The 19,543-nt window shown below is 40.7% G+C and overlaps 1 protein-coding gene across 8 annotated transcripts in view; it reads right to left on the reverse strand.

Annotated features, from left to right (window-relative positions):
- The window catches only part of wnk2 (WNK lysine deficient protein kinase 2), a 38,563-nt gene extending 21,718 nt beyond the window's left edge, over positions 1-16,845 (reverse strand). For all 8 annotated transcript variants that reach the window (XM_049585234.1, XM_049585205.1, XM_049585198.1 and 5 more), the window contains exons 1-7: positions 15,249-16,845; positions 9,507-9,679; positions 8,663-8,883; positions 5,625-5,782; positions 3,794-3,882; positions 3,351-3,570; positions 843-1,110 (exon numbers count right to left, since the gene is read on the reverse strand). In XM_049585234.1, coding sequence (XP_049441191.1) covers positions 843-1,110; positions 3,351-3,570; positions 3,794-3,882; positions 5,625-5,782; positions 8,663-8,883; positions 9,507-9,679; positions 15,249-15,926 — 1,807 coding nt within the window. In that variant the 5' untranslated portion in view covers positions 15,927-16,845. The remainder of the gene's footprint in view (positions 1-842; positions 1,111-3,350; positions 3,571-3,793; positions 3,883-5,624; positions 5,783-8,662; positions 8,884-9,506; positions 9,680-15,248) is intronic.
- Between the last annotated feature and the right edge of the window lie 2,698 nt (positions 16,846-19,543).

Here is a 19,543-nt window from a genome sequence, read left to right on the forward strand (position 1 = left end):
TATTTCCACACAAAACATATGTGCTAGCTGGCTACTGACTGTAGTCTACGGTGTGTTCAAGTGCAACTTCTTGGCTGAGACCAATGGCTGTATATGAAATGGACAATGTGTCTTCAATTCCTCCCACTTTACAAAAATGAAGCCAAAATATCCTCGATATGTCTGCTGCCATCTTGTGATGGTGACATCATTTGGAGCCAGAGCCTGAACAGTTGTTATTTAAGCGGTATTGAGTTCCTGCCCATACATCAATTCAACCTATCGCAAGCAGCGTCACTGATCACGAGCATACCGACTGGCACACACAGCTGTAAATCATGACTTCAAACCTTTTTATAGCATCAAATAAGTATTTAAAACCAAACATTTAGAAAATAACTACCTAAAATGACAGAAACCATTGTGTACTTTGAGATGGCCCATGTCCCATCTGCTAACATGGAGGGGGCAGGGTTTATGACCCATACTGCAGCTGGCCACAGGGGGGCGAGCAAGGCGTGGGGTGGGTAAGCCTGGCCTACAGACTTGACTAAACTGGGCTGATGTGGAAAGAGTGTGTATGTGTGTGTGTCCCAGAGATGCACGCTGCTTTGTCTTCATCCTTCAGGAGGAGAGACAAGATGGTGATCAGGATGTTTTGGCTTCACATTTGGAGAGCTGTCACGTCATCCATCTTATATCCAGTCTATGGCTGAGACACAGAGGACGCAAGGTGACGCAACAGTCTGGCTCCGTCGCCACTAATTGTTTGATATCGGCTTGGTGTGTCTGGGCCTCAGTAGTAACACTGAGGTTGTATGATACACGATACATTCATGTTATATCCAAATGCAGGTTCTCACATGTGGCAGTCATGGTGACTGGCACGGTGCAGATCAGGGTCTGCTGCTCCCCTTCTTGCTCCTCATAATCTGTCGTAACTAATGTGGGTGCCTGGGGTACAACAGCACCGGGCACTTGCAGTAGGTTCTGCTGCGGCTTCTTCACAGCTACATCGCCATTTGCTGACGAGAAAGTCCGCTCCCTCCGCCACTTGATGAGAGCCACGCGGTCCCGGATGGACTTCCCGACTATCTTCACATCACAGTCCAGGAAAAAACCCGATTCCACCTACAGGACAGAGGTAAGATGCTCACTGTAGCACAGAACGAACCAAATTTGTAATTCAAGCCTTATGTGATCAATCAACAAATCGACATTCTTAGCATGGAAGAGCAAAGATCGATTGATCAGATGCTCTTGTTTCAATCAATACAGTACACTCACTCAAGGATATGATTGCAGACATGATGATGAACCAACTCCCAGTTGCAGTACACTGAATTCAAAGGGCCAAGGATTGTGTTAAAGACAGATGCATTTTACAAGCTACTTCTGTTTCCAAAAACCTATGAAGTGGAGTGATACTAGTCCATAACTGATATATTGAAAGCACCTTACTGTATTTTCTCCCCTGTACCTTTGTGTATTACTGTGATTATACCACAGCCACTTATCTGAGCCAAAATGTGTTCAATCACCATTCAAAGTTAGTTTTTAGCCACTTTAATCAATGAGAGTTAGACCTGTTTTCTAAATGAGAGTTTACTTATAATGCAGCACAAAGCAGTGTTGTTGCTATGGTTACCTGCAGCTTAATATTCCTTATGCACTGAATAAGAGCTATTTTTGAAGTGTCAATGGGTTTTAACAGACACAAGCCAGCCAATCAGAAATGGGTATTTTCCAAGGCTATGGTCGAGTCGACAAATGGAGGAGGAAGAACACAAAGTGTGGCCTGGCCAGAACCAACAAAAGCCAAGGTCAAAAGAGAGCAGAGACATCCAGACCAGCCTAAAGGAAAAGGAATTGATCCGAGGAACACTTGGTTAAGCCTGGTCTCAGACATCTGACTGATACCAACTTAGTAAGAAATACTAACAATAAAGCTAGCATCAAAGAAAAAGTCTCAGTCAACAACTATTGTCTGTGTATATTCAAACAAGAAAACAATTCATTGAGTACCTTAAAGTGGAAAAAGACATGTTGTTTACTTTAGCTTATCATCGTGAGTAATCAACTTTACTTTTATAGCGCCTTTCTAGTTTTCCATCCACTCAAAGCGCTTTTACACTACATCACATCCACCCATTCACACACACTTTCACACAGGTGGGCTGAGGCTACCACACATTGTGCCACCTGCTACTCAGTAACCATTCACACGCACTCACACACAAAAGGAACAGCCATCGGAAGCAATTCGGGGTTCGGTATCTCGCCAAAGGAGATTGGGTGAGATACCGAACTCAGAGCGGGTCGTCCAGATTAGTGGACGACCCGCTCTACCTCTGAGCCACAGTATGTAAATGTTGATTGCACAATGTAATGGCTGTAGAATAATGACACCGTCAGCGATTAGATCGGTTCCCTGCAAACTAGGGCTGCACAATTAATCCCAATATTATCAAAATCACAATATGGCCGAGTGCAATATCCAAATTGTAGGAGCTGCATTTTTCTGGTAAAGCTAAAATATGTCTCAACATAGCATTATAAATGAATCATCAAGGTGCCACAGAGATGCCTTGGCCTTCAAATCTTAATCCAGACATAAGGGATTACGCTTGTTTGGTACAGACCCCAGAAAAAAATGACATCATCATCATTTTTTTGATGTATTTGTTGATGTATTTATTCCACCCAGAAGTCCTGATTGTACAATCATGTTATTCAAATCGGCGTTCTTGCTGCACTACATTGTTGTCTACTGTGTGTCTTGACTGTATGATGGTTGTATCTGCTATGCAGCTATGTCGCACTATGTGCCCAAAACAAATTTATTTCTATGGGTTTTTTTTTTTTAGTAAAAAATTAATGCAAAAATTATAATTCCAACTAAAGTCATGACCCAAATTGCAATCACAGTATCAATCAAAAATAACTGCAATATTATTTTTTCCGCATGTTGTGCAGCCCTACTAAAAGCTTCACTTTCACTGTACAATCCTTTCTGCCACTGGGTACGATCTCCCGGGAAAATGAAGGCTTGATTAACAGCACAAAGGAAGAACATCAACCATTGCACAACCAAAACAGGAAGAATCTAGCACTTGTGTTTTTCCCAAGTTGCTATCAGTAGCTAATCCTCTGTTACCAAAGTGTATCAGTGTAAGATCTTTGCTGTTACTCTCCCCAGTGGCAGAAATGGCAGACGGTTGACAACCAAAGTAACTGTGGAAACTGGCAGTTTTTAGGCTCTGAGGAAAACAGAAAGCAATCCGTCTTTGCAACAGTAGCGGCAACTTGGAAAACACTAGAGGGAGAGAAGTTGAAAAGTTGCCTCTTTCCACTTTAAAATATTTGTTTACCATTTCTTGGGCAACAACCTCTGGGACCTCGTTCACCAAGTCGAAGGAAAACTCAATGGCACCAGTGTCCTTGTATTTCCCCTTCAGCTTTTTAGTATCCTCAACCCACAGCTTCAGAGCAATGGATGATTTCTTCCCATCATCGTCTTCATTCAGCTCCACCCTCACGCCTGTGTCCTCTGCAAAGAAGGCATGGTTCAGGAGGTCCTTGATGGAGTACCTGCAGGAAATACACAAACACCAGCTACTGCCTTGGGCTAGAGGTCACAATGATAGTAACCTGACCTAATGATGCAAAACACACAAACACACCAAACATGAGACCCAAATACTGGCATTGACGTCACACTGCAGGAACAAAAACAAAACAGCACCTCTACCTTCATACCAAATGCGTCATGAGCTCTGAGACAAACAGGTCAGATAGGTCCCGCTCCACTTACCTTTCCTCCCTTCTGTGGCAGATACATTCACCAATTATTTCCTTAATTTCTGGGTCACTGACTTTGCTGTAGCTGGCAGGTTTCACCCCCTGGAAAACAAACCACCATTAACATGTCTTAAAACTCAGAAAAGCAGTACTTAGTGTGCGACTGCACAGTACAGTAAGTACCGTCTGCAAACATTAATTACAGACTCTCCAAAACACACAAGAAGCTACTACTGCCCAAGAGGACTTTTGGGGTGCTAGAAAGATTAGCCTGGTGATCATTTGATCCATGAAAAAAACGAATAAAATTAGAATTATTATTATTAATTATTATACTGTAAAACTGTGATTAATAGCCTGGGCTGTTATTTCATTCAATTACTGAACTCCACTAGGGTTTATTTGGGACAGGCCCTTAATTCATTTTACACAAAACTCTTGCTCAGCAAATATGGGAAATACAATCAAATTGTTTATTTAAAGCAGCATGAATATTACTCGTACAAAAATTAGGCTATTGAATATCACAAATCATTCATTTGATGGATCTCTGACAGACAGTGCATCAGAGGGAGAGTTACGATGCGTGCACCTGGCATACCAACACAACAGCTCTTTATCCTGTTAAAACAATACTCACAACTTGAATTGAAGTTTATGAAAAACCCTTTTAATTTTTCTGATCAGAAACTCTTACGGATTAAAGGAATAATAAATAATATATATAAATAATCAAGGAATAGACAGATGTTCGATCTTAATGACCCTTCAGAGGTAGGGAGTCTTTCCGCCTCTCTTGTGAATCTGAATAAATCATACTTTTGTGCTCACGGTTTCAGTTAGATGAACTCTATGACTGAATTGTAGAGAATCTAACCAAGCTAAATATGTGTAGCATGTCTATACTGACAAAAATTTAAGCATTTATATTTGTTATGTGTAGTTTAAGCAGTTAACTAATGTTAGTTCAAGCAAGTAGCTGACGACTCGTTGGGCTTCAAGAAGAACCTCTATAAATGGCAACCAGACCCAGCATCTAATTTAGACCTGTATTTATTTGTCAGAATGTGTAGCCATACCCGGCTAGTAAAAGAGACACAGTGTTTAATTGGGACTCAGCTTTTCAGTTAAGTTGGTTCATTGTGGGAGTCATTTATAAAGTAAAAATACAAAACATTTGCATTTAATTAAAAAAAAACGTTTTCTTCTTAAAAATGAAAAGTTGAACTCCAAAGAAATAAAACACACCCTTCTCCAGTATAATGCAGCGACAGCCTTACTTCTCTGGTATGACCAGACAGTAGCTTGTGTGTCCTATGTAAGCAAACTATAAACAAATATTGTTATGCAAAGAATATTTCTGAGTTACACTGAAAACACATGGAGCTGTGGCTCACAGCAGTCATTACATTTTTCCAGCAACTTTTCATGTGTTCATGTGTTTCTGGTGAGAAGAAATTCTCTGTTGCTTTGGCTGCACTTCGCCACAGAATCAAATAGCTGTAGCTCACTGTGCTCAGAGTGCACGCCGCAGCTTCCAATAGACATTGTATGGCAGCTTGCCGCAGGCGGCACATAGTCAGTTTGCTAGTTTACATACAAGATTTGAAGACTTGCTGTTACTTTGGTTAAATGTGGTGGGCAGGTGTCATCAGTTTTAACATTTTAAAGTCTGTGTGGTCAGTCTGTCTTTTAAAAATACATATTTGATTAACTGATAGTTAAAATAATCATTAGTTAACTGCACATACCTCCCAGCTCCACACACCATAGCTGATTTATTTTGTTACTACTCAAAACAGTTGCAACAGCAGTAAGTTTAACAGCTTTAAATGTGAACTCACACTGGTGACTTTGCGGTAGATCTGAGCCGCGTTTTGACACTCAGAGTAGGGATATTCTGAGGTGGCCATCTCCAGCATGCACATCCCAAACGCATAGACATCCACAGCCTCGTCATAGTGCTCCTCGTACATCTCTGGGGCCATGAACTCTGGAGTGCCTGGAAAATTAATGTAAGAGAGGAAGATAAATGATAAAGTCACATGCAGTTATCAGAGTGTCATTGTATTTCAGTGGGATCAATACCAACGTCAAGGACTGAAACCCAACACGGCTGCTTAATCGTGGCTCCAAGAATTTAGTTATCACTCAAATGACAGGCAAAAAAGAAATGGTTCAAAAGTAAAAAACGCAAATGTCGGATGTTCTGTGCGTCTTTAACACAATAATATGATGTAACTCTTTGAGCACTAAACTACTTCGACCAAACTTTGGAGGGCTTAAAGGGTAACTTAAGTATTTTTCGACCTGGACACCTTTTTATCATGTTTCTGTGCCCAAGTAACTACTGGCAACAACAGTTTTTGAAACTGGTCCAGTAATGAAAGAGGCCCCTACAGCTGGCAGCAGCGAAACAGGCTGCAATGTAACCACTGGGGGCAATTGTGCATTGTCAATTTACATCCACTTAAAGTTTGTTTTTGCCACTAACAGGCTCAGATCATTATTTTAAGTGTCTGACAACATTATGGAAAGCATTCCTATAGAGACAGACCTGTTTGTTTCAGAGTAAGATTTTTGTTTAACCAGAAACAGCCTCGAAATCACTATCGCAAAACCCACCAGACTCCATTCAAATAAACAGTAATTTTATCATCGTAAAACACACTTCATTCAAAGTCCACAAAAACAAAATAAAATCACAAAAGCTGTCTTGGTTCGTCTTTCCACTTTTCCAACAATAAGCAACTCTGGTTTGGGTTGAAATAAAACCTTATTCACCCAGTTAGATGTGAAAATATGCTGGCTCTATTCACACTAAAATTGCTGCTTATTTAAATGGAGTCTGGTGGGTTTGGCAATGGCAATTTCAGGGCTGTTTCGGGTCAAACAAAAAGGATCTGACGCTTTAACACAAAGGTCTGTCATTGAGGGTGCACAATTGCCTCAAGTAATTACACTGCAGCCTGTTTAGCTGCTGCCGACTGCAGCCTTCTTGCTCAGTGCTGGACCAGTTTCAAAAACTGTTGCTCCTATTAGTCACTTAGACACAAATAGGTGGGAAAACAGGGTCCGGGTTGAAAAATCCTGAGGTTACTCTTTAAAGTGGACACTCGTTCTTCTCATTAAAATCAGACATACTGTAAAAATATAAGCCACTGGTAGGATTGTGCAACTGGAAGGATCTAGTCTTTTGTAAAACAACATATAGGCTTGTATTTTCATAAAATGTGAACTGGTATCATTTAAAACAGCTCATGGAAGAACTGCTTTTGAAACACACATAACACGCAAAACATGATTTAGACTTCAAAGCAGCTACAATCAATCATCTCTCTCATCAGTGTTGTTTTTTGCCACAGCTGTTTTGACTGAAAAAGGTCTGAAAACACACTGTACTCTACCTGTCAACCACCAGACAGTAGACAGACAAAGTTAGCAACTGTAACATTTGGGAGCTAAAGGGCCAGATAAATCCTGTGGGAGTTGGTGGAGACCAAAACAGAGCTAAAAGGAGAGTGAATATTGGTCTCACATTCATTAGGTTACCAAAGTCCAGATTTTAGATCAATGCTAATGTTGCTCCACATCAACAAGTATAAAAACTTAAACCATGAAAATGTGCACATGGAAGAAGTTTGCCCAGTCTGCCAGAAAGCCCTTCCTAGCAGAAACCAAACCACGATTTTTTTTCTAACCTGAAAGGTATACTACGTAGAAATAGTTGGTTATTGCAGCAAAGGATGTTTTTCCTGTGGCAGCTGACAAAGATAATGATGGTGCAATTCCACACTGCCATCACTGAATCCATCCTCACCTCCTCCGTCTCTACCTGGTACGCTGCTGTCACCGCAGAAGACAAAAGGCAGAATGCATCCTGTCCTCCGCTCTGCTGACAAGGTGATTGGCTGCAATCTTTTGTCTCATCAGGAACTATACAAGACCCTGAATGTGGCGGACAATATTGTGGCCGACCCCTCCCACACTGGACACAAACTCTTTGAAACACTTGAAACACTCCCCTCTGGCAGGAGGCTGCGGTCCATCAGGACAAAAACCTCACGCTACAAGAACAGTTTCTTCCTGACTGCAGTGGACCCCCACTGACATGCATTCTTACAACCCCTGCCATCTATATGTGTTACATGTAAGCACATCTTGGACTATTATCTTTGCACATTTGCATATCTGCTCTACTGTGAACTAATGCACATCACCTGCTTAATATTTTTGCAGATCCTGCACAAAACTATACAGCTTTTTTTTTTTTTATCCCTGAAACAAATATATAGCACATATTTGTTACGTTACAAACTTTTTAAAAGTATCTTGGCATTGTTCACTATAATTTTTCTATTCTATATTTAAGTTCTTGGGAGTTGCAGTACTTTTATTGTATATTTAATGTATGCATCAAAAACCAAAGCAAATGCATTGTAAGTGAAAACCTACTTGGCAATAATTCCTTTTCTGATTGTGATTTCCACTCTGCATTTTGCCTCACTATGTTTGCATTTTTCAGCACTGTGTCTGTGATTTTCACAGCCTCCTCTTGGATGTGTGCTGCTAACAGTCAGGCACCTGGTCGCCACCTTTATATAAAGTCCCAACCTCACAAAATTAATAATAAGAAAATACAGGCAGAGGGCAGAGTCTTGTGCAGATACATACACCACCATATACTTCTAGTGGGTTATAAATGATGATGGAGAGGGATTACTTCTGTATGAGTCTATAGGTTGTTCTTTTCGGACAGAAAGCCCTCTTGGCAAACTTCTCCCAACAGCTGTTTGAGTCTCAAGTCTTGTGTGTGTTGCAGGTTTAAAATAAACACTCTGGTCGTCACATTTCAATAAACACACAATAACTGATAACTAACCAATAACACTTTTAGCAAAGGAGGCCCTCTTCAGTGTTGCCAGGCCCAGGTCTCCGATCTTGACCGAGCCTGTGGGCCCAGTGATGAAGATGTTGTCACACTTGAGATCTCTGTGGATGATTGGAGGAGTCCTTGTGTGGAGAAAGTGGAGGCCTTTGAGAATCTGCCTGCACCAGCTCCTCAAAACTTTCGGCTTCATCACCTTAAACCGCTTCAGATACCTGAGGGAGGATAGAGACGTTCCAGCTGTCAGAGACATTGCTTTTTCAGTAATTGGTAAAAGACATATTGACAATCAAGGTCTGTCCCTGTGAGTCACTGTGTTGATGAAATGTTTTCAATGAGCTGTTCCTCTGTTGCCAAGCATTATTGCTTTCATTAAGCATCAGCTGCAAACACACAGTCAATATTAATCTGGTGACTGTGCTGTTCTCAACTAATCTCCTTATTTTAACTGCCTGAAAACTTTTTGTCATTATGTTAATTAATTAAGTGTTGAGCTAAAAAATGATGCTAAAATCACGTTTCTTGTTTTTTAAAAAACAAGAACTATATATTCCAATGTCAGTCTCTACAGTCTGGCATTAGATTGACTGTATTGGTGTCATTCAATTTGTATGAAACTTGATACACATGCTGTAGACAGTCTAATGGTCCTTACTGTAAACTTCTTTTAAACTGACTGAAAGAAGAAGCAATAAGAGACTAATATTTGTATCTTACGATCAGTGATTTACTATTGAGTATGAGGTTGCGAGATAGGCTAAGATGAGGAACATACCAAGACAAGTCAAACATACTAATAAAGAGTATTATAGAGGCTGTATTTCATATTGACTCTCACGTTTTTAGTGTCCCTGAGGTCATCAGCTCCGTCACCAGAACAATGCACTTCTTCCCTTTAACCGGTGATTCCCAGAAGTCATAAAACCGCACGATGTTGGGATGCTGAAGAGCCTTTAACATCTCTGCCTCCTCTTTGAACCTCTGTCTCTCAGCTTTGGACAGTTTCCGCTCCTGGGGAAAATCGAAGAAAGAAAGAACATTAATTTTTAAAAATGAGAAATAATGAATTCCACGTTCATCCTCTTATTATTTTTCAGTATTCTGCAGCCTTATCAGAGGAGAAGCTCAGAGGTCAATTTGTCCAAATTTAACAAGTCATTGTCAGTGTTTTTCTTTTATCATGCTGTATGGAAGAGATACAAGTCGTTTTCAGCCTCCTTTAAACAGTCTGGCGTTACTTCAGGAGTGGAGCTGTGTTAGAGCTGCCTGTGGCTCATGTTTGGAGTGAACACAACCTTGGCATTTTGAGTGAGTAAACATGGGGGTCTGAACTGTTTACTCTTGTTTTAATCACTGCTGTAAAACACACAGCAACAAAACACCTCATAACGATAACTGGAATCCTGACTACGTTTCCAGAGAAAGTAAAATCCTTATTTAATCTGATGTTGTCATACAGAGACAGACACATCTGTCATGACAGATAAACAAAAGATTAAACTGCATTTTTTAATCAGTAAATGTCAAATGTGCTGTTAGAGAAAAAAGTGGAACAAAAAAAAAAGACCATTAAGACTTTATTACGGCAGGCTAGAGATTATTATTTTCTATCACAATGTCGATCTTTGATGGAAATACTGTGTGCAGTTCTTCAGCTTTTCAATCGTACATCTTTGGGTACACCAGCCAGAGTGAATCCATGTATTCTGGATCAATATTTTGGCCCCTGCCTTCCCTGAACTGTTGTATAAATAGTAAAACAGCTGACAGTGAACATCCTCTACATTTGTTTCTCTCCAGTCAGCACAGCAGATAAGGCCCGATGGCCTCAGCCACGACAAATGCTGAATGACCTCTGGATTTTCTCTACGGCAGTCTCAGTACACACGTTGTAATGGTGACAATGAGGGTGTAGTTAGTGTTTTAACTGTCTGTGAGGCACAATAACCTCCTGTACATCACTCGGCATTGATTATTGATTGATGCTGGGGAACTGGATTTCATTCACAGCCCATATAGTGACCTAAACGGTGTGCAGCAGCCTCATGCGGCTTAGTTTATGAGCAGCATCGTGAAGGATACGCCTCCTGTCTTTATCTGCCTTCATGACGCTGATCCTGCCTGAGAAGAAATATATAACATGTTGTCTCATCTCTCTGTTCATATTGTCCGATTTCACAGGTAGTTTGCAAACAGATTATTAATGATTCTTTGCTGAGATAGGATTGAGCAGGGTGTGGCACAACACAGAATCTGCTTCACGCAGTGCTTTGCACAATAATTTTTTTTTAATTATAAATATATATTTACAGCACTGGCATTTGTATCTAATGGAGTGTGGAGACAGTGTGGAGAAGACACAACGCTTCAATTAATATGATGTAGACCTCTGGTTATGCAGCATATCAAATACTACAAGTGCTACTCGCTGTCCTGAGCTGAACCCACCCTCTCCCTCTCTCCTCTCTTTCTGTCTTGGTGCAGAGGGCTGCATCAGCAGGATTCACTCTCCAGACACATCTGTGTGTGTTATACACCACAGGGGTATAAATCCATGTTTAGTGTTCATTACGAAGCCATCAAATAAGACAAATACTGTCCGACAGCGAGACACAGATCTCAAAGAGGGAGAGCATTTTGGCATTTTTACTAAGTCACATTGCATAAATTGCTAATTTCTGGTAAACAACTTGCTCAGCAGATGTTTGATCATCATTTAGTGGATAAATAAGTAACAAGACTAGCGGCCTGGTTTGCTCGACACCAGGCTCAGGCTACCCTCAGACTCTGATTTGTAAATCCGTCTGTGAGCATCTATGTTTTCTGCTGTCTCACTCTTACACACGCACTGTACACAGACTGTAAAGGCACACTGGCTTTTTGTGAGCGAGGCACAGAAGGCCTCACCACCGGGGACAGAACGGTTGCATCATCACTAGAGCTCCCCTAAGAACCTGCTCAAACACAAGTACATGAACATTTACACTTACTGTACAGATCATCATGCCTTTCCTGAGACATAAAAGAGTGCCCTTCCTCTTGAAACTTTAGTTAATAATCTAAAAGTGTTTAAGAATACCAGCATCTCTTTCTTCACAAATTACAGGATTAGATTTTAATTCAAATATGCCAAATCAAATACATAACTAAAACAAGTACAAGAATAGCCAGCAAACATATTCAGAAAAAAGCATATGTAATATGTCTGATAAGGAGTAAGAAGTGAATCAGGTGCATAATGATGGGCTCCCTGAGGAAATTTTGCATGATGTGGGATCCCGTTTTCGACTTTGTACGACAGCTGGACTTTCCACATATTCCTGAGTGATTGATCATCTGTTTTACAGACATTAAATTGTGATGTGACAGGAAGTTGTCCAACCATTATACTATGTTTTAGTATTTAGTGTTATTGGTATCATCATACACACATTTCCAAATATTTTTCTGTTTTAATTTTATTACTACGTTGTTTTGTTCTTTGTCTTGCTCTGGGCACTGATTTGGTTTGGAGTATTTGTCTTGTCTTAGTCCCGTCTTGGTTTTTTATTGTTCTTATTTTATTTACTTTTTTGTTGTGTCACTATTGGATTGACCAAATATTACTGTGTTTTCTATCTGCTCTATTTGGAACTTTTCAAGAAACAGATTTAATATTTTATCAATAACATCATTATTAAACAGGAAATACTGGAAAAAACTGTAGGAAAACTTTAAATCCCTGATGATGATGTGAAAAGTGAAGTGAGTATTTTACTCCTCTACGAGCAACACTGAGTATTACTCAATCTTGTGTTATTAAATTCGAGGTGCAAAAGCAGAGAACTGAGGCTGAAATGTGGGATGCAACAGGAGATAATTCATTATCTCGTCACAATCAATTGGATGCTCACTTTGTTGATTCCCGCAACGATTGATTGAAGTTTCATGTCCAAACGAGCCTCATTACATACATTACACTGCGTACGTTATCAAAACAGAGAACTGCAGTTTCATCCTTAGCCCCGGTGGAATCTGTTGTTGCCAACACGAGCTGTGAGATAAGCACAACATAATTTTGATTTAATTCCACGTCTGACCCTGATTGAGGTGGTGTGCGATTTGTATTACTTATTCCCTCGGGCCTGACAGGGTGAACTTGGATTCTGCAAGAGTGGGAGGAAAAAAAAAAAGAAGCATCGGCACTGTTCGTTCTGAGGCCGCACTAAATCTATAAAATCCTGCTGCAGAGCTGCGCCTCAAAGTCACAAACCTTATTCTCACTGTGATCATTTAAAGCAAATTAGAGGTTCAGAAAAAGATGTGGAGGTGCTGACTCAGCCTGAACCAGCTTGTTTTTTTTGGGCCTTAAAAACATCGTAAACCCAATAGACAAATACCTGCCAGTGCACTGACTGAAATAAAGCTGATAATGAAAGTTTGGTAAAAATGTTCATCATGTCTAGGAATCTAATACCTACTCCACGTCTCTGTCTACTTGGGAACATTAATGTTGGTGGTTGGTATCAAAGGAAACTCTGTGATCTTGCATTTATTGCTGCAACAAAAATGATTGCTGTCGGCTAGAAGGCCTCTTACCCTCCGACACCGTCTCAGTGGACGTCTGAGATGTCAAGTTATGTCCCCCTTTGTTATTTATTTTATAAAATCAAAGGAAGGATGGACATGTATGATAAAATATGAACTTCACTGATTTCCTGTACAGTTGCTGATTTGGTGATCTGTCATTACTGAGTGAACGTTTGGTGTCCTTATGGAGCGACCTCATACTATGTATTGTTTGTGAAGTTCTCTTATTTGAGGACCCATTTCCTCTTTGATCATCTTAATTTCCAATTGTAATATTTATTCTTTTTCGTGTGTTTAATCTGTAGCTGTACTCTTAGCATTGGTTTATCTTGTCCGGTCTGCTTCAGTGTATTCCATGTACAGATAAGAAGTGAACATTAATTGTTAAAACAAGAGGTTCATTCTTGTTTCAAGTTAGCTTGGTTATTTTATTGTACGTTCTTGTTAATGTGAAAATGCAACAATTGTATGTGGACTTCTATTGTATATTATATGAGTATAAAATATTGTATTTGATGTTGTCAAACGTTAAAAATATTGTGGATAGAAAAGTTTGGTAAAATGTTTGCTGGAAATAGAAGCATAATAAAACTGTTTTTGACTTCATAGTTTGTTAAGAAAATACTTAGGGAACTACAATAAACATGTCTTTACAGGAATCTATAAATTCATAAGGACAATGGCAACTGTAAAGGGACAGCAAAGACATCATCTGTTGAAACAGAAGCTCCTATGTAACCAAGGAAATTATGTTTTTCCTCACATATCAGAAACTTCTGTTTTTTTTTTAATTTGAGTCTGCACATGTGTCCACAGTTAAAAACCAGGTGACCATGCTTCTGTTTTATTGGCCTATATGCATAACCATGTCCTGTCAGTTATTCGCTCTGGACGGACTGTTAAAGCTTAGCACGTTTTGAGCCCTGAAAGGGCAACCGCTGTCTACAGGACTGTCTGCAGGCTAATCTGTATCACATGGACGCCATCTAAACTGATTACTTCATACTCAGATGAGTAATACAGTGAGCTGTCACTGCTGTGAGAGTTTATAATAGCTCTGTGCTAAGATTCTAATTAAACAGTGGTCAAAATAACAATTTAAGTGTCCACAGGTTACCTGCCGACACTGTGCAGTACGGCAGTGGGCAATTCAGTTAATTCAAAAAGTGTACAGAGGAAAAGGAAAATACAGACGTCTTGTTAATGTGTGACACAGAACTAAATGATGGTGATGGAAACATGTAGGCTGAGTGTTACGAGAGGGGAAGCTGGTGCAAAAAGTATAAAGCTACATGACAGACAGTCGCCTCCTCCTCAGTCTGCACTGTAACAATACTCTGAAGGATAGTTTTCTTCAGTTCCCCAGTGAGGACAAATATTTCAATGATGGCTCATTAACAGACACATTATGGAAAATAGAACGCGGTATCTCATCTGGGTGCTGTATGCCGCAACACTTCTGCAATATAGGATTATAAAAACAGTGGAACATGTTGATGAAGAGCCCATTAACAATAAGAAAGTAGCACTGATGACTGGTTCGTCAGTTTTACTCTGCTCCTGAACTCACTGAACCTGAGAGAGGAAGAACCAAAGACAGGAAGTGACCTCAATAATAATAATCAATATTCACTCTGGATGTTTAGACGCCTGTGAGATGGTAATGTCAGTGTAAATGACCCTTCATTAACAATTTACTACCTGAGAGACCCCTGCCTGAAAGTTTGTTGGGATCTAGATCTCTAGTCAGATGATCAGAAATAAAATGCACATATCTCACTGTTTCAACTTCAAATGAATGAAGTTACAGTCTAATTAAACTAGTCCTTTGTTTTTCTGGGGAAACACGTCAGAAAGACCCCTGGGTGTCCTCTGGAACCTGTGCACAAGACTGCACACTGACAGGGGACTAATTTTTTGGGCTTTTTAAAAACAGATCAACTACACACATAGATATAGATCTCAGATAATAAGTTATTGGTTGATTGACTTGGATGATCAATGAACCCACCTGAAGTTCACACCATGCCACTTCAACCCAGGTGTCGGTGTCAAGACCTTTATAGACGGTCTTGAAGGACCCTCTGCCCAGCTCAATGTCAAACTTGAGGAAACGCCCCCCTGGTGAAGTGGACACAGCCTTCATCCCGGGCTCCTCTTCATTCTCGTCACTTCCTGCTTTACCTGTGACATCTGAGGGCGTAACCTCTACCTTTGGCTCGGCTTCCCTCTTGTCTCCTTTCACCTCCTCAGCGCTCACACTCTCTGTAACGCTGTCCTTCAGCCCCACCTGGCTCTCTGTGTCCGAGGTCTCATTGAGGCCCAGGCGGGCTCCGTGCAGAACCCGGGTCCGACTCCGATCAACGATGGTCCGCAGGTCAATGTGTGGCACCGGGCTGCTGTTGACACACTCCGGTGTGTCCACCGGCTGCTGCTCGTCGGTGTCTGACACCCACAAACTCCGCCGGATGAACCTCTGGCGCACCAGCGCCGGGTAGTCTGTGGACGGGTACGCGCTGGGGTCACTCGCTCCTCGCAGAGCTGCGATGTGGATGTTGACATTGTGGTCTGTCCCATTCTGGTAAACAGGCCTACGTGCATTTGCATTAATGTCCGAGTCTAAATTAGGTGCTGAGGAAAACGTGGATCCAAGTGGCGGATCTTTGCTCGACTGATCCGCCGAATCCATGCCCGGTAAATTGTTAAGCGCTTACCGGCGACATTGTGCAGGGAGGATGATGCTCCTCTCCCGGCGGTGGGAGTTTGCTGCCTACCTGCAACACTCGCGTGCAGTGACGCAGTTCGCCAGCTCAGGATGTATGTGGCCTTTATGCCTTGAAATTGTTTAGGACACAGAACACCCCCACAAAATGTCCAGCTCGGAGGATGAGCGCATTGCTCCCTGCCACCTCACGCCCCGGTCCACCTTGCTGCAATACAGCGCAGAGCTATTCAACTTAAGCCTGATGTCATTGCCAGTTCAACCTATGAGCTCACGATAACAGTTCCCTCCACATTGCATAAGGTGCCCGCTCCAGCGCAAACTATAGGCTATAAATGTGATTTGCTCCGCAGACAGATCGGTGGCCTACAGTGGACAGGCCAGGATGTTTAGGCTGTGGCGCTCACTAATCCCTCCAAAGACACATCACGGGACGAGCAAGTGCGCAGCTGTCATCCCCTGTGAAGACTCCTCCACCCGCCGGGCTCTGCTTCATGCAAATAACTAGCAGGTGTTCCGGGTGAAAATCTGAATAAGTTCCGAGAAGTGTGACCTCAGCGTCTGTGCATTGTTCCTGTAACTATCCTGTACTTTTTCCCTCTCCGCGGCGGTGCTGTCCTGGAGGATGAGCACAGGCGCTTATCAGATAATGCTCACTGCGGCACAGTTTCCCTCAGGTTGGACCGGGCAGCAGCTCTCAGCGCAGCTGTCGTCCAGCTGATACGACTGTTGTCTTCTTATATTTCATCTCTTTCAGGCTCGGGGAAACTAGAATATTTCACGGCACAACCCACGCCCCTAGCAACAACACGTATCCAATACCTCGGCACGCTTTTAGGCGGCTCCCTCAGCCTCCCGTGACACGGGCTGTGTGGACCACACCACCATCCGCCCTCATCGTGACGCGCTAAGCTTCCAATGGGAAGATGTCTTTCAAAGCCTACCAACCAAAAGGGACGCTGCTAGGAATTATGGGCCACCGGATAAGACTCACCGGACCCCATCTTAATATTATACTCATCCACATGGAGCCTGTGCAGGGAGGCTGATGATCACAGTAGCTGATAAGAATATAACATGCGCTAACAAGTCATAAACACACCACAGTGTTATCAATCAGTCAGAGATTTTGAATTATTCCAGAATTGCATAGTGCCTTTTTCTGGGCTATCCTTTTATCCTATTATATTACAGACTTATATTATATTATATTATATTATATTATATTATATTATATTATATTATGTAGATAGAAAAGATTCAGATTCCTTTTAATTGTGATTTTTTATGATGAAACAAAAATGTTTCATCATAAAAAATGACAATAAAAAGGAATATAAATCTGAATCTTATATATAATGTTATCATATCTTATGCTATGCTATGCTATGCTATGCTATGCAGTGTTATGTTATCTTGTGCTGTGCTATGTTATCTTATGGTATGCTGTGCTATGCTATGTTATGTTATCTTATGCTATTTTATGTTTTGTTGTTATGTTATGTTATCTTTTGCTATGCTATGTTATGTTATGTTTTGTTCCATTACGCCACGTTATGTTACGTTATATTATCTGATGTTTTGTTACATTACGTTACGTTACGTTGAAACAAAAATGTTTCATCATGAAAAATGACAATAAAAAGGAATATAAATCTGAATCTTATATCCTATGCTATGCTATGTTATCTTGTGCTATGCTATCTTATGCTATGCTATGTTATGTTATATTATGCTATGCTATGTTATCTTGTGCTATGCTATCTTATGCTATGCTATGTTATGTTATATTATGCTATGCTATTTTATGCTATGCAGTGTTATGTTATCTTGTGCTGTGCTATGTTATCTTATGGTATGCTGTGCTATGCTATGTTATGTTATCTTATGCTATTTTATGTTATGTTGTTATGTTATGTTATCTTTTGCTATGCTATGTTATGTTATGTTTTGTTCCATTACGCCACGTTATGTTACGTTATATTACGTTATATTACGTTATATTATCTGATGTTTTGTTACATTACGTTACATTACGTTACGTTACGTTACGTTACGTTGCGTTGCCTTATCTTATCTTATCTTATCTTATCTCATCTCATCTCATCTTATGCTATGCTATGCTATGTTTTCTTATCTTATGCTATGTTGTGTTATGTTATGGTATCTGATGTTATATTATGTTATGTTATCTTATGCTATGCTATGCTATGTTTCGTTATGTTACCTTATGTTATATTATCTGATTTCATGTTACGTTACATTACGTTACATTACGTTTGTCACGGGGATGTCCCATGACCTCTAATGGTAAAAGACAAACACACACAATGCTTGTCCACCTCCAGGCACTTTCACACACCATCTAGCCGGCAGGTGTCTGGGGTTGGTAATTAGCACAATTAAGGTTGAAACCTGGTAGTTGTAGGTGTGTAGTTGTTTTGGTGCTTCAGTGTCACAGGCACATTTACATGAAGTCAGGAAGAAAAGTCTGACAATATTGTGGTTTTAAATCTCTTTATTTGACTAATTCTTTTGTGTGTCTCACCTCTCCTCTAGACTGCACTTGGCCAACCTCTGGTTTGGACTCAGGAACTGCCAAACCAGACCCCGCCCATTTGGATTCCTTTTATAGTCAAGTTCCTGGGGGAATGTGCCAAGTGTAGTATGGATGAGGGGGAGTTTTGGGGAGATATTTGTGCAAGTGTTGATTTTGAGCAGTTTAAGAACATTTTTACTCTTTTGGAGTGTGTAGCAATGTTTTTCACTGTTGGCTTATAAAAAGTAGTCTGAAGAGTATGAATTAATCACTGCTGATTGTTGATTGATTTATTAATTGTAATTCCCATGTGTAGGAGGAGCTACTGTCTATATATGCAGGAGTTGGAAGCCTCTCTCGAGTTTCTGAGATCTGTCTAACAAGCCGGCCACAGCGGCTGTTACTGCCAGGGGCCCAAACTTAAAGGGGGCATAGCCCGGTGCAGAGTTGATTTTTGTTTTAGTCTTTCTTCAGTTTTGGCCAGCTGAACTGCACTGTACATATTGCTGCACCTAACCCACTGCTGGAAAAGAAAAGGGAAATAAAAAAATTGGACTGTTGAACAGTTTAAAGTCCTCTTCCTTTTGCCTTCACCGCTCGACCAACCTTACAACGTTACCTTATCTTGTGCTGTGCTATGCTGTTATCTTATCTTGTTTTATGCTATGCTATAGTATGCTATCTTATGCTATGCTATGCTATGTGAGCCATCATTGTTACACACATGCATGTCCACTGTAGACAACATAACACCAAGGTAACAGACAGCCAAAGAACAGGGAGAACATGGCAAAAAAAAAATTGGATGATATTTTTAATGAACAGTAAGGTTACATCAATGATGTAATGAATGAAGGACTGACCTGATAAATGGAGTTAACCATTTAAAATGAGTGTCTCATTTTACCACCAGGTGTCCCATCTTACCTGAACATGTCATCGGAGTGAGGTAGAGGTTCTCGATGGGTTTAAAGCTCCAAAGTTTAAAAATATTTTACTTGGTGACATATTTTCTTTATGGAAATACAACAGAGATACATAACAA

This window comes from Epinephelus fuscoguttatus, linkage group LG1 (assembly GCF_011397635.1).
Source record: "Epinephelus fuscoguttatus linkage group LG1, E.fuscoguttatus.final_Chr_v1".
NCBI classification, from domain to species: Eukaryota; Metazoa; Chordata; class Actinopteri; order Perciformes; family Serranidae; genus Epinephelus; species Epinephelus fuscoguttatus.